The sequence below is a fragment of the Nematolebias whitei genome, chromosome 1 (assembly GCF_014905685.2).
Source record: "Nematolebias whitei isolate Nwh7 chromosome 1, NemWhi1, whole genome shotgun sequence".
Classification (NCBI taxonomy): Eukaryota; Metazoa; Chordata; class Actinopteri; order Cyprinodontiformes; family Rivulidae; genus Nematolebias; species Nematolebias whitei.
This window is the reverse complement of record NC_056498.1, coordinates 17,282,815-17,297,650: the sequence shown is the minus strand read 5'-3', so window position 1 is coordinate 17,297,650 and position 14,836 is coordinate 17,282,815. Positions and strand designations below refer to the sequence as shown.

The 14,836-nt window shown below is 43.5% G+C and overlaps 1 protein-coding gene across 1 annotated transcript in view; it reads left to right on the top strand.

Annotated features, from left to right (window-relative positions):
• Positions 1–821: 821 nt before the first annotated feature.
• khnyn (KH and NYN domain containing) overlaps positions 822–14,836 on the top strand; it is a 24,273-nt gene continuing 10,258 nt past the window's right edge. Inside the window, exons 1-2 of the mRNA XM_037686909.1 lie at positions 822–2,233; positions 9,330–9,460. Of these exons, the coding sequence (XP_037542837.1) occupies positions 822–2,233; positions 9,330–9,460 (1,543 nt within the window). The remainder of the gene's footprint in view (positions 2,234–9,329; positions 9,461–14,836) is intronic.

Here is a 14,836-nt window from a genome sequence, read left to right as displayed (position 1 = left end):
CACTGGAATCCTTGGCCAATCTTCAGACCAAAACTGCTGAAGCTTCTTAATGTTCAATAAACGCTGATGTGTAGAGCATTTTGTGTCGGTTCACTACCTAAACTCAAACCATCCATTTAAATTCAAGGCTATAAGGGCATTAAAAAATAAAAAGTACCAAGGGGGTGAGGATTTTTGCAACACACAGTATTAGGTCAGAAGTGAATCAGATACAAACAGCAAATCAGTTGGTTTTGCTGAAAACTTTGTGATATGTCACCAGAGATTTTGAAGTTCTGTCACTCCTTATAGAAGGCAGCTGGACTTCTTTTCCTGGTTCTTGAAGTTCAGCATCCTTCAGTTTGTGCACTTCATGATTTGTTGTCTCAAAGAGAAACAGGATTAACGCAGTTCTTTTTCTCATGTCCTAACAGGTCGGCTCTCCTGGATTCCTGCTCATATCAGGTCTCGTGGAGCCAGTTGTGCGGGCCTACTCCCTCATCGCAGACCTCAAAGGGAAGTATGAGGGCACACAGTCCAGACGAGCTGACATGGGAAGCTTTGGCGAGTCCCTTGATTCACGGCGGACCTTCAAATCTCTAGTAGAGAAGTGGGAGGACAAACACACTCTGGACCTTCTTGTGCTGCCGGGGTCTGTGAAGGAAATACTGTTGTGTCTAGTGAAAGAGTCTGGTCTTGGATCAAGTTCAAGCTCAGTGCTCATGTTTGAGAAATCTGGTGCAACATCACAAAGGGTTCCTGATGACGAATGGAACAAATCCAGTACTGTAAAACAAACACTCTCTAATACTTTTGGTACTACTGATCCATGGGCTGAAGGAATGGTTGCAGGTAACAACTCTTCAGCTAAGGACTCCTCCTTCAAAGCCTTTGTCACACCTGTAGGCACACGAGAGAGGGCAGAAGGTGCCGAGGTCCTTCACTCTCCTGAGGAGGTGGGGGAAGAACAACTAGAGCAGCAGGAAACAAGAGACACCAAGATGAACATCGGACTACACAATGATGAAGAACAGCAGCAGGCGTCAATGGGAAACAAGGAGTTTTTTCTTCTCCTAAAGTTCTTCACCGCCATGGGGTATACTGAAGACGTTGTTAAACAAGTCCTTGCAAGAACGGGACTTAAAGAGGCTTCACAGATCCTGGACTTGGTTCAACAAGAACAGGATTGCAGTGACAGACAGCCGGAAACTCGTGGCATTGCAAAACCAAACCATCGAAACACCATTGCTCTGGGTCAAGAGGGGGACCAACCCTGTGAGACACAGCATGAAGAGGGAACTTTGGCAGGGGCGAGTAAAGTAGCACTCGGTAAGGAACTAGTAGGAACAGATGGAAAAAAAGAGGTAACAAGGAGCCCAAAAGACTTTCAGGGGGAAGGCTGTTCAAAGTTAGAGGGAGTAGAACATGAGGAAGACTTTGTCCTTGGGGTGTTGAAAAAGGCGGCTGTTAGTTGTGGGTACACAGAGCAGAGCATAACCAAAGTGTACAACAGGCTGCCTGATGGATCCACTCACCAACTGCTGCTGGAGCTACAGAGAGAAGGAAGCAGAGAGGCTGATGAGTTTAAAGAAGAACCGAAGGACAGTCGAGATGTGCTGGAGAAAGAAAGACAAATTACTGAACCAGCTGAGACTCAACCAAAAGGAGAACTTGAGCTGTTTTTACAGAAAGAAAAGAGAGAATCTGATGAAAAAGGACAAGTGAAGGTGTCAAACTGTTCTCTGCCCAAAGCAGAACTAGACTTGCCTACTTGGACTAACAAACCCCAGCAGCTGCCAACCAGTGTGTACACATCACAACCAAAGCAACGGCAGTCTTTGAACCCACAAACCCATAATGTCAAAGGGCCACCCATGTCTACTTATCACTCATCTATGGATACTCAACCTTTTCTGTCTAACAAGCAACAGGTGCACACCACTCACTGGCCTGATGCGATCACGTCCAAGCAGAATCCTCAAACGCAAATCAACGCCTCAAACTTAAACCAGCATTCTTCGAACTCCTCTAAACAGCAGTTTCAAACCCACCCCCACATTTTTACCAACAATGACTTGACCTCTACCAAAGTAAAGGACAAACAAAGATACATTGCCTCTACTTCGCTAGTAGTGACAGGGGAGCAGCGCTTCCTTGAAGGTCTGCAGACCCCTTTTGAACTTAAGCTAACTGATAAACCTGGAGATGGAAAGCTGAGGACAATCATCATTGATGGGAGCAACGTGGCTATGAGGTAGGAAGTACAGAAGGAGTGACACTCTCCACATCATCTTTACCATTGTAATACATGCAGTCTTAAATTATGGAGCAAAAGGTAGCACTGTCATGTCACAATTCAAATTTAGACTGTGCAGGCTACTGGGCAGTAGGGCTGGGTGATAGGAACCAAAATTAATATCTCAATATTTTTAAGATGAATGGCCATATATGATATATATCTCAATATTTTTTCTTTCCATAAAGTAATAAAAAATATATATTTCTGAGTCAAAGCTTTGTCCCTATTGTCACACAGGCACCTTTATTAACAAACAGCTGTAACTGTACAAAGTAAATGTCTCAAAAATAATTTTTTTTTTTTTTTTCCTGCATAACAAAACCAAAAACACAGCTGTGCACTTGACTTTTAAACAGAAAACATAACTGACTTGGTCTTTTAAAAAAACTGATTTTAATGAAGTACATTCATTCAGCCTTTATTAACAAAGCTGTTAGAAAGCCCACATTGTGTAGTTGGCTTGTTTACTGAGCTAGGTTCTGTTTGGTTATAGCTACTGCATGAAATTCTTTCTGAATTTCATAATTCCTGTGCTGTTAAATGCACCGTGGTTGTTCCAACACTACTGAACACTAGGGATTGAACGACTACATAATTTTGAAACTTGAGATTAACATAATAAAACTCGAGTAGAACTCGAGTAGTTGATGACGTCATAGGATTTTAAAATGCAAAAAAAATAAAAAAAAATAAAACCGCCAAAAAAGTCATTTATTTTTACAAAAAAAAAAAAGACCAACAAAACATCAGGAGAGTATATTATGCTCCTACTATTTATCATACTGCAAATAAGTCACAGGAAAACCAAAACTATTAGTTATTATTATTATTAAGCTACAAAAGTGAAAGAAACGTGCAGCACGTAAAAAACTAAACTAAAAACAGTGGGGCGGACGACCATCCCGCACCACCGCTAGCTGTGGTGCGCATTAGGTTTAGTTTTAGAGATTAATATGTTTATAGTTTTTTTTTTAATAGGTTTAGAGATTCATATTTTTTGCTTTTTGTTTGTGGAACAAGATCAGAAGAAGCTGATTCTGGTTCGATCGATTGGACCCGGTGTTACACTATATTCTGTGACCTGCAACAGTGCATGCAACACCACCCCCTACAGTCACAATATACGGTGGTCACAGAATATAGTATAGCACCGGTTCACAACAAACTCCAAACAGTCAGGAAGTTGATTCATTTTCTGTTTCATTATGGTAATTGAACCAGAAAATTCATCTTTAGTGAAATATTTCCATACTATTGATGCATTTCTACCTGTTTGCCAAGACTAGGCCTGCTTCGTGGTATTCGTCTGGGAGGAATCCATTTTTAAGCTTCTACTAGTAGCTCGGTGCGGATCACGTGACACAATGACGTCACTGCGAATACTCGACATGAATTTTAAAAACTTGGTAGATGTCCTAGGAATCGACCTGTCGATTACTCGAGTAGTCTGTTAAAGCCCTACGTGTGTGGGAGATTTTTCTCTCCCGACACCGGCGGAGCCTTGCTGTTTGAGCATCTGTTTGCGTAAATACCAGAAGAAATAAAGCAAATTAATCACTCTAAAGGCTCGCACATAGTCGAGTGGACCTCAGTCCGCGGAGGTCCGTGTGTACCGGATTAGACTCGAAGTGGACGCCCGCAGGTCGTGTGTGCAAAGCTCAATTTTTATAACCGCGTACGTGGTGGTGCACAGTAAACTGCCCAGCGATGGACTGTTTTGTATGAGACACCAATGTATTAAATTCCCCTTCTTCATCCCTGATCTGGTTTAATGGCCTTTTTTTTTTGTTTGTTTGTTTTCCAAGAGGCATGTGATCTCTTCCTCCTCCTCCGTTGATGCCATGACTGAAATTGTGAAAAATTAAGTAATTTCAGTTCACTGGGTCAGTTGATCATGTGCATCTCCACACCTCCAGTCATCTGCGGTGAAGGAAGTAGCAGCATAAAAGCCGAAGCAAAAAAGAAAAATACATTAAAAAATTAATAAATAAGCCAGCGCGATCATTTAAAATAGCCTTGTTCTATTTCTTCCAAATGATTTTGCTTAAACAAAAACACAAAATGCCTCATTACGTATCGGCTCCTGCCCATTTCTCTCCAAATCACAGAGATGTCTATTCACATTGGATTAGTATTATCACAGGACCTCGGAGTTCAGCAAAATATAGTAGGTAATTTGCGGGGGAATTTTTACTTTACAAATTACTGACATGGCTGATTTGCACGGGATTAACGACACAGACAATCTCTGTAATTATTACAAATAGCATGTGGTTCCTTGGTAAAACTATGGATATTTGTCTTTGTGTTTTTCTGCTCTAAACCAGTTCATTTCCTGGAGAACACCAAACCTCTCCTTTGTAGCAGCTACCCAGTCATTTTCACACCTATCAGGAATTTACATCCATGTCACCAGAGTGTCTCCACTGTGAGTCAACAAAGACCTATTGTGACGATTGATATGCATCTAGCTTGTTCACAGTGGGAGCTGCAGCAGCAGGCAGTTTTACACAGCAGGAGGTGAGGGAGCGGGTGAGGGGCTGGGTTTGTATTCAGTGAGGGAGAGGAGGAGGGGCCACATGAAGACGCAGACGGGGAGAAAAACTGGTGTATTTTCAAGTATAGTTATAACTATGTAGAGCAGGTGTGCCCAACCAGTCGCTCGCGGGCGACTGCTGGTTCCCAGTCGCCCGCGAAGCGAAGCCTTGACTTGTATTCTCACAGACATAGTCTCGCGAGTTTTGGGTGCGGTGACACAGTGCTCTCACGAGACTTGAGGCTCAGTAGTGGAGTAATGTCGGTGCGCAGAAAACATGGATGGAAAACTAGCGAACAAGCAAACGAAAACTTATTATTTTCACACAGAGTGGGAGGAGGAGTATTTTTTTGTTTATTCTAATTCGAAGTCTATTTGCCTCATCTGTAATTCGAGCGTTGCCTTACCCAAAAAGTGTAACTTGGAGCGGCATTTCAAGACGATGCACAAACAGTTTGAGACAGATTTCCCTCTTAAAAGTTCTTTACGGACTCAGAAAGTGCGGGAGCTAAAAAACAAGCTTGCAGCCCAGCAGTCAGTCTTCACTCGGCCCAGCACAAAAGGTAAAGCTGCTACGATAGCTTCCTACCGTGTTAGCCGCATCCTGGCTCAACATAAGAAGTCTTTCAGCGATGGACAAGTTATGAAAGAAGCGTTTATTGAGGCTGCAGATGCGCTTTTTCATGATTTTAAAAATAAAAGTGAGATCGTAGCTGCTATTAAAGACGTGCAGTTGTCCAGACAAACAGTGACACGGCGATGTGAGGGAATGGCTGTGGATGTGGAGGAGCAGCTAAAAAAGGACGTGGAACAATGTGAGTGTTTCTCTCTTCAGTTTGATGAGTCGACAGACATGGTGGATGTAGCCCAGCTGTGTGTTTTTATCAGAATGGCCTTTGCAGACATGAGTGCAAAAGAGGAGCTGCTCACCATCTTGCCTTTGAAGGGACATACAAGAGGAGAAGATATTTTTAATGCGTTTATGGAGTTTGTTAATAAAAGCAACTTGCCCCTCTTTAAACTAATTTCTATAACAACTGATGGCGCTCCAGCAATGACTGGTCACACCAGTGGATTTGTTGCACTCTGCAAGCAGAATGATGCTTTCCCAGACATTTTGCACTATCACTGCATCATCCACCAACAGGCCCTGTGTGGGAAGATTTTAAACATGAAGGAAGTGATGGATGTTGCCATGAAAACTGTGTGCTCTATAAGGGCCAGGAGTCTGCAGAGGAGGTTGTTCCGGGCTCACTTGGAGGAGGCAGGAGCAGACCACACAGACCTGCTGCTGCACATGGACGTCAGGTGGCTAAGCAGAGGTAAATTTCTGGACAGATTCAGTGAGCTGTTGCCTGAGATCAGGGATTTTCTGAAGCTGTCAGATCATGGTGAACATTCAAAACTAGAGGACACCCAGTGGCTTTTGGATTTAGCCTTCCTCACAGATCTCACCAGCCTGCTCAATGAACTGAATTTGGAGCTTCAGGGAAAGGACAAAAACATAATCCACATGATCTGTTCTGTGAGCACCTTCAAAAGCAGGCTGCAACTGCTCACAAGTCGGCTGCAACGCAGGGACCTGCGAAACTTCCCACACATGGAGGCAGAGCTACAGCGCCAAAGGAAAGAAGTCCCACAACTGGACAGTGCACACTATTCTAAGCAGGTTCAGAGCATCTCAGCAGAATTTGAGAGACGATTTACTGACTTTTCCTCCATCGAGCCTGTTACCAGCTACATGTGTTATCCTTTTGGAAATGTTGATGTGGATGACATTGTGTCCAAATTGGTGTCCGTGTTTCAGCTGGACAGCTCTGGTGTTGAAAATGAGGTGTTGAGTCTGCAAAATGACATTGGGATCAAATCCAGAGCATCACCTGGTGTGGATGGAGAGTTCTGGAGTCTGCTGTCAGAAGAAAAGTATCCTAACATCCGAAAATGTGCTTTGAACTTAACAGCACTTTTTGGATCTACCTACCTGTGTGAGTCTGCTTTTTCACACATGAAAATCATCAAGTCCAAAAACAGATCCACAATGAATGATGATCATCTGGAGACCTGCCTGCGCCTCGCAACCACCTCATACTGCCCAGCTTATGAGACCCTGGCCTCCTCCTCTCAGTGTCAGAAGTCCCACTAAGGTAGAGACACATTTATTTTATACAGCTTGCATAAAAAGTTGTCTCCTATAGACACATCACGTTCTGTTTTATTTACTTTAAAGAAGTGAGGAGTAGGGATTGATGAAAAATTATGTTTGTTGATAATGAGACTGGACGAGTAGCTCTCGGCAAATTGCCGACTTCAAAAGTAGCTCTTGGTTCAAAAAAGGTTGGGCACCCCTGATGTAGAGTATGAGACTATCTTTTTATATCGATATAGTCTCATTTTATATCGCATATGAAATTATCTCAATATTTTAAACAATATATATTTAAACAATATATTTTAAGTAATATTGAGATATTGCCCAGCTTTTCTGGGCAGTTCTCCCCATATATGATTGGGCTCTATGGGTACTGTAGTTTCTTCTGGTAATTCAAAATTTGCCTTAGGAGTAATCATGAGCATGGTTGTCTGTGACTCTGTGAGGGACTGCTGACCTGTCAATGCTGAACTCTGCCTCTCATCAAATGACTGCTGGAAAGGGGCTCAGACTCTGAGCCTCAGAGTCTCCAGCATCCTTGACATCAATACTCTCATACGGCAACTGTTGGTGGCAAATTTTGAGCAGCTTTTGCAAGAAAGTCTTCAAATTGTCTTGAAACATTTGCAAGGGTTCTCACTTGTAAACCCTTTTTTGCAAGTCAGAAAGTGATAGAAATGTAAGAAGTTTCATTGGCAACCAATAAAACCTAATTTTAACAAACTGGAGACAAAAAGGACAATAAACTGCTATGAAATTCAGACATAAGAAACTTTGAGATTAAATTGAGAAAATATGTTGGCATCATTCACATGAATGTCAAGCAACTGTCACAGTTAGGCCTGTCACGATAACAAATTTTGTTGGGCGATTAATTCCATCCATCCATCCATTATCTTTTACCCTCTTCTTCCATTTTGGGTCACGGGGGTCACCGGTGCCCATGTCCAGCAATCACTGTGTGAGGGGCGAGGTACACCCTGGACAGGTCTCCAGTCCATCACAGGGACACATAGAGACAAACAAAACAAACAACCATTCACTCTCTCACTCACACCTAGGGACAATTTAGAGTTACCAGTCAGTCTAACATGCATGTTTTTGGTCTGTGGGAGGAAACCGGAGTACACGGAGAAAACCCATACCTACACGGAGAGAACATGCAAACTCCACCCAGAAGGCCCCCGGACCGGGATTTGAACCAGGGACCTGCTCACTGAGAGGCAGCAGCTCTACCAGTTGCGCCACCGTGCTGGCGATTAATTGCCTCAGAAATTAATCCGATAAACAATAGTATTGTTTAAAATATGACATTAGTAACTGCTGTCAAAGTTGAGAAGAAATGTATGTTAATTTCTGTGTAGTACCTTTTTTTGATCCCTGGATGGCAGTATAAGACTATTTGAACCGAAGGATGGATAGTGAGGAAGCGAGCAGCATGTCTCTTTAAAAAAAATGGGAGGGAGGCCCCTTGACATGACATGGGCTGTCTCATTCTTGTTTTTTGGTTTTCAAAATAGTGGACGCTCTGTATGTTTTGAGCTCTTTAGCGTAGCATTTGTCACACAAAGCTTTTAATAAAAATTCAGTGAACAAGTTCTCAGCTTCTTTTTGCAGAGAAAAACAACTTTTTAGACTAAGGCACAGGTTTCAACCTTGAATTTTGGAGCTTCGACAAGACTGAGGTTTTTTCCTGAGGTCAGCCTGTTAGCTTAGCTCATATCTTAGCTTCTCAGCTTAGCTGCTTTTAATGATCAAAAAAACACGATTTTGGATCATTAAAACAGATTTTAAAGAGAAAGGGAGGAGTCAGTGAAGAGCACCGGAGTTGAGCTTTTTGTCATCCAGTGTCTTCAGTAGAAAGTGAGAGACACGAAGAAACAATAAAGCTGATAATGAAAATGAGGTCGATCATTTTCATTTATCATGCGATTAATTGATTTATTGTTTATCGCGACAGGCCTAGTCACAATTTCTTCACAGGTATGTCCCTCTACAAAGATGTTGTAAATTACCAATTCAGTTTATTATTTTGAAATGCCCTGCTGAAGCAGATCATATTACATTAGTATCACGATAGTAGAACATAAATCATACCTTTTTCTTGATATTTTGCAACTCTATATAGACTAAATCTTTTGTTTACAATCAACTGAATTTCAATGAATGATTATGACAAAAAATTTAACATGTTATTGTAACTTGAGGAAAATTAAAATAAAAAAGACAAAGCTGGAAAGGGCAAGGGATGCAAAATCAGATGAATATTTGTGACAGACGTAGCATTAAACAAAGAGAAAATCCAGCAGCACTTCTGGTAAATGTCTGATTAGAAAACTTTCTGTCTCTTTGCGTTTCCTCCTCAGTCATGGTTTGGGTCATTTCTTCTCCTGTCGAGGAATAGCTCTGGCCGTTCAGCACTTCTGGGACCGAGGCCATCGTCAAATCAGCACTCTGGTGCCGCAGTGGAGGCAGAAGAGCGACCACAGGATCAAAGGTAACCCTTTATCACACTCCTCCTTTTGAAAATTGCAATAAAATATTAGAAAAGTTTAAGTAATTACACTTATGAGATTTTAAATAATAGATCTCCTCAAATGTTTTTTTTACATTCTAAATGATGAGTAGTTTGTTGAGATTTGACAATTAATCACACGGACTAGCATTGAGATGGTTTGGTTTACGAGCATGCTGGTTTGAAAACTTTTTGTAAAAATGGCTCCGTTCTTTGATTTTAGATCACAAAGTATTTGTGGCATGTGCAAAACAGGCTGCTACGTCCTTGTTTTTGAAAAGGTTTGTCTCTTGAGTCCACACAAATACACCAAGACCTCCATCCATCCATTATCTTTACCCGCTTCTTCCTTTTCGGGTCGTGGGTGTCACTGGTGCCCATATCCAGCTGTCACTGTGAGAGGCGGGGGACACCCTGGACAGATCTCCAGTCCATCACAGGGACACATAGAGACGAACGAGACAAACAACCATTCACTCTCATTCACACCCAAGGACAATTTAGAGTTACCAATCAGTCTAACATGTATGTTTTTGGTCTGTGGGAGAAAATTCTAGAACTGCGCTGGAATTCTAGAATTGCGCCGCTCAAGGTGGCTGCATGTTGGAGCAGCTCTGTTACTTTCATTCTGAGATTTTGCTTTTGGAAACTTTAATTCCTCTTTTTCTGGATGTAAATTACATTTTTTGGATGATTGTTTCCTCTGGTATCAGATGCTGTGCAGCTGGAAGGATTTTTACTGAAACTTTTATAGTTTGGGACATTTGTTATGATGCGTAACCATGGCAACAAGGCAGTTTTCTACAACCAACAGCAGCTGATTAACATCTCAAAAGCTCAAATAATATCTCAACTACAGCCACAAATCTCAAATGAGTTGAAAAGGATGTTCTGTGGACGCATTCTCATCTACCTGCCAGCTGTGCTCGCGTGCCTGACCACTGAGATCCTGGACCTAGCAGGAAACACGGCTCATGACAGCTGAAGGACAGGATCGTCCCTCGACACCTACAGTTGGCTGTCCGCAGCAATGAGGAGCTCAGCAGACTGCTGGGAGGAGTGGCCATCGCTCTGGGAGGAGTTCTGCCCAGCATTTGGGCAGTCCTACAGCCCGAGGGGAACCGAGAGGCCAGCTGAGTCTGGGTGGATGGATCAGACGGCATCTGCAGCCAGTTTCTTAGGATCCACTGTGGGATGGACCTTTACAAGAGATCCTTCCTGCCTACAGCCATCAGCATCTATAACATCTCTTAATGAAATGAGGATAACGAGTTACAACAACAAATAATTTCCCTCTGGGATTAATAAAGTATTTTTGAATTGAATTGAATTGAAAACCCATGCTTACATGAAGAGAGCATAAGAACTCCACCCAGAAAGGCTCTCGGCCAGGATTTGAACTGGTGCGACCTGCTCACTGAGAACTCAGTCTTGTTAATTATATACTTTCCTCACTAAAACCTCTGTTTATATGTAGAGTAGAAGTGTAAACGCAACAGAAAATCTCATTTTTTGTATGTATCTGAAGTAGGATAGACTAGGCCTAAGTGTCTGTACAGCCCATGCAGCCAAAGTACCAGTACATTTGAATATAACTTGTTACTTTTATCAGTTAAAAAAAAAAAGTAGAAACCAAAAATTATATCAATATTAAACATTCGCATACAAACAAAAACAACCTGATGTGACGCGATTAAACATCATCATTTTACTGAATTTCTGAAAAACCTGTTTACATGAATTTATAATTTTTTTATTTGCACATGCCTTCGGATATGTATGTTCTGTTAAATATATGTATAAGAAAAATGGCTTGGGATTACCCATAATGCACCCATCATGAAGCATATATTGATATTAGGGGTGTAAGGGTACGCTAAAATCACATTTCGGTTCGGTTTAGTTTCAAGGAGGGCTCGGTTCGGTTAATTTTCGGTACAAAAAAGGCCAAAGTAAAGACTTACAAAACGTTTATTTTGAAAATATGCCAAGTAAACAATACATTTGTATAAAAATTAATTTAAAAATTCCCTGAAGAAGAAGAAGACGCTGAAACTGAGTTAATAAGATTATAATTTTAAATTAAAAAGGTTAATTAGATCACAATAATACAATAACAATACCTCTTCTTGCATAGTCATCATATGAGGTGGTTGAATATCCTCTCGCTCATCATCGATGTGGCAGAGCTTTAAATCTGGGGTCCAGGGCTTGTTGACAATATCAGTTTTAGCTTTTTCATAAAGTGCTGCTACAACTTTTTGGCTGAAGTGTTGACGTGATGGGATGTCGTAGGCAGCGGGGCTCAAGAACTTGAATCATATGCTTAAAGCCGGCGCGTCAACAACAGAATACGAATGTAGATCCAGAGCTTTAAAAACTCAGATAAACGATAATAATGTTTAAAATTTTTAAATTTAAGAAGAAATTATTTCTATTTTATCTTATTTTGGTTTGCATGTAGTACCTTTTATGGACCACCGGATGGCAGTATAAGACTGTTTGAACCGAAGGATGGCTACTGTGGGAGCGAGCAGCATGACTCTTTAAGAAAAATGGGAGGGAAGCGCTTTGGAGCTTTGACAAAACAAGAGTTTTTTTTCTGAGGTCGGACTGTTAGCTTAGCTCGTAGCTTAGCTTCTCAGCTTAACTGCGTTTAACGATCCAAAAACGCGCTTTTGGACGGTTAAAACAGATTTTAAAGAGGAAGAGAGGGCTCAGTGCAGAGCACCAGAGTTGAACCTTTTTCATCCAGTGTCTTCAGTAGAAGAAAGAGAGAGACATGAAGAAACAATAAAGCTGATAAATGAAAATGAGGTTGATCATTTTAATTTATACAATTAATTGATTTATTATTTATTGCAACAGGCCTATTTTAAATATTAATTGTATACACAAGTGGTACTTGAGTTTTAAAGAATATTAAAAGATAAATATTATAATTCCTAGGTAACATTTAATGCCTTTCATAAGAAAACATGAGTTGTAAGACATTTGTATTGTACATAATCTGTATTTTTTTGGTAAATAATGAAAACTAAATTAAATGTTTCTTTAGCTGGATTCATCAGTTGATAACCAGTGTTTACTGTAATGTGTGCAGTAACATCCATCCATTTTCTTCCGCTTATCTGGGGTCGGGTCGTGGGGGTAGCAGCCTAAGTAGGGAGGCCCAGACTTCCCTCTCCCCAGCCACTTGGGCCAGCTCTTCCGGGGGAATCCCGAGGCGTTCCCAGGCCAGCCGAGAAATATAGTCCCTCCAGCGTGTCCTGGGTCTTCCTCTGGGCCTCCTTCCGGTGGGACGTGTCCGGAACACCTCACCAGGGAGGCGTCCAGAAGGCATCCTAAACAGATGCCCAAGCCACCTCAACTGGCTCCTCTCGACGTGGAGAAGCAGCGGCTCTACTCTGAGTCCCTTCCGGATGATCGAGCTTCTCACCCTATCTCTAAGGGAGAGCCCAGACACCCTGCGGAGAAAACTCATTTCGGCCGCTTGTATCCGAGATCTCATTCTTTCGGTCACAACCCAAAGCTCGTGACCATAGATGAGGGTAGGAACGTAGATAGATTGGTAAATTGAGAGCTTCGCCTTTTGACTCAGCTCTCTCTTCACCACGACAGACCTGTACAGCGCCTGCTTCACTGCAGACGCCGCACCTATCCGCCTATCGATCTCACACTCCATTTTTCCCTCGTTCGTGAACAAGACCCCAAGATACTTGAACTCCTCCACTTGGGGTAGGACATCCTCCCTGACCCGGAGAGGGCACTCTACCCTTTTCCGGCTCAAGACCATGGCCTCAGATTTGAAGGAACTGATCTTCATCCCGGCCGCGTTGCATTCGGCTGCAAAACGGCTCCAGCAAAAGCTGTAGATCACGATCTGATGAAGCCAATAAGACCACATCATCTGCAAAAGGAGATGCAATCATAAGGCCACCAAAACGGATCCCCTCAACACCTTGGCTGCGCCTAGAAATTCTGTCCATAAAAGTTATGAACAGAATCGGTGACAAAGTGCAACCTTGGCGTAGTCCAACTCTCACCGGGAACAAGCCTGACTTACTGCCGGCGATGCGGAGCAGGCTCTGACACCGGTCATACAGGGACCTAACAGCCCGTATCAAAGGGCCCGGTACCCCATACTCCCAGAGTACCCCCCACAGGGTTCCCCGAGGGATGCGGTCGAACGCCTTCTCCAAGTCTACAAAGCACATGTAGACCGGTTGGGCAAACTCCCACGCACCCTCCAGGACCCTGCTGAGAGTGTAGAGCTGGTCCAGTGTTCCACGGCCAGGACAAAAACCGCACTGTTCCTCCTGAATCCGAGGTTCAACTATCCAACGGACCCTCCTCTCCAAAACCCCTGAATAGACCTTACCAGGGAGGCTTAAGAGCGTGATTCCCCTGTAGTTGGAACACACTCTACGGTCCCCCTTTTTGAATAGGGGGACCACCACCCCGGTCTGCCAATCCAGGGGAACTTCCCCCGATATCCACGCAATATTGCAGAGTCGAGTAAATGTGACTACAAATTTATTCTCCCACTGTTACTGCACACCCGCTCCCTGGGCTGCCACCTTACCGTGGTGGAGGGGTTTGAGTGTCCCAATGATCCTAGGAGCTATTCTGTCAGGGGCTTTACGCCCCTAGTAGGGTCACCCATGGCAGACAGGTCCTAGGTGAGGGACCAGACAAAGTGCAGCCCAAAGACCCCGATGATGAGAGAAATAAACGGACTTAATGTTCCCTTGCCCGGACGTGGGTCACCGGGGCCCCACTCTGGAGCCAGGCCTGGAGGTGGGGCACGCGGGCGAGCGCCTGGTGGCCGGGCTTTTACCCATGGAGCTCGGCCGGGCACAGCCCGAAGAGGAGACGTGGGTCCCCCTTCCCATGGGCTCACCACCTGTGGGAGGGGCCAAAGAGGTCGGGTGCAATGTGGGATGGGTGGTGGCTGAGGGCGGGGACTCTTGCGGTCTAATCCTCGGCTACAGAAGCTGGCTATTGAGACGTGGAATGTCACCTCACTGGTGGGGAAGGAGCCTGAGCTGGTGTGTGAGGCTGAGAGGTTCCGGCTAGAAATAGTCGGACTCACCTCTACGCATGGCTCTGGCTCTGGAGCCAGTTTCCTTGAGAGGGGCTGGACACTCTTCCACTCTGGAGTTGCCCCTGGTGAGAGGCGCCGAGCAGGAGTGGGCATACTTATTGCCCCCCAACTTGGTGCCTGTTAGTTGGGGTTCACCCCGGTGAATGATAGGGTGACCTCCCTCCGCCTACTTGTGGGGGCACGGGTTCTGACTGTCGTTTGTGCTTATGCACCAAATGGCAGTTCAGATTATCCACCCTTTTTGGAGTCCT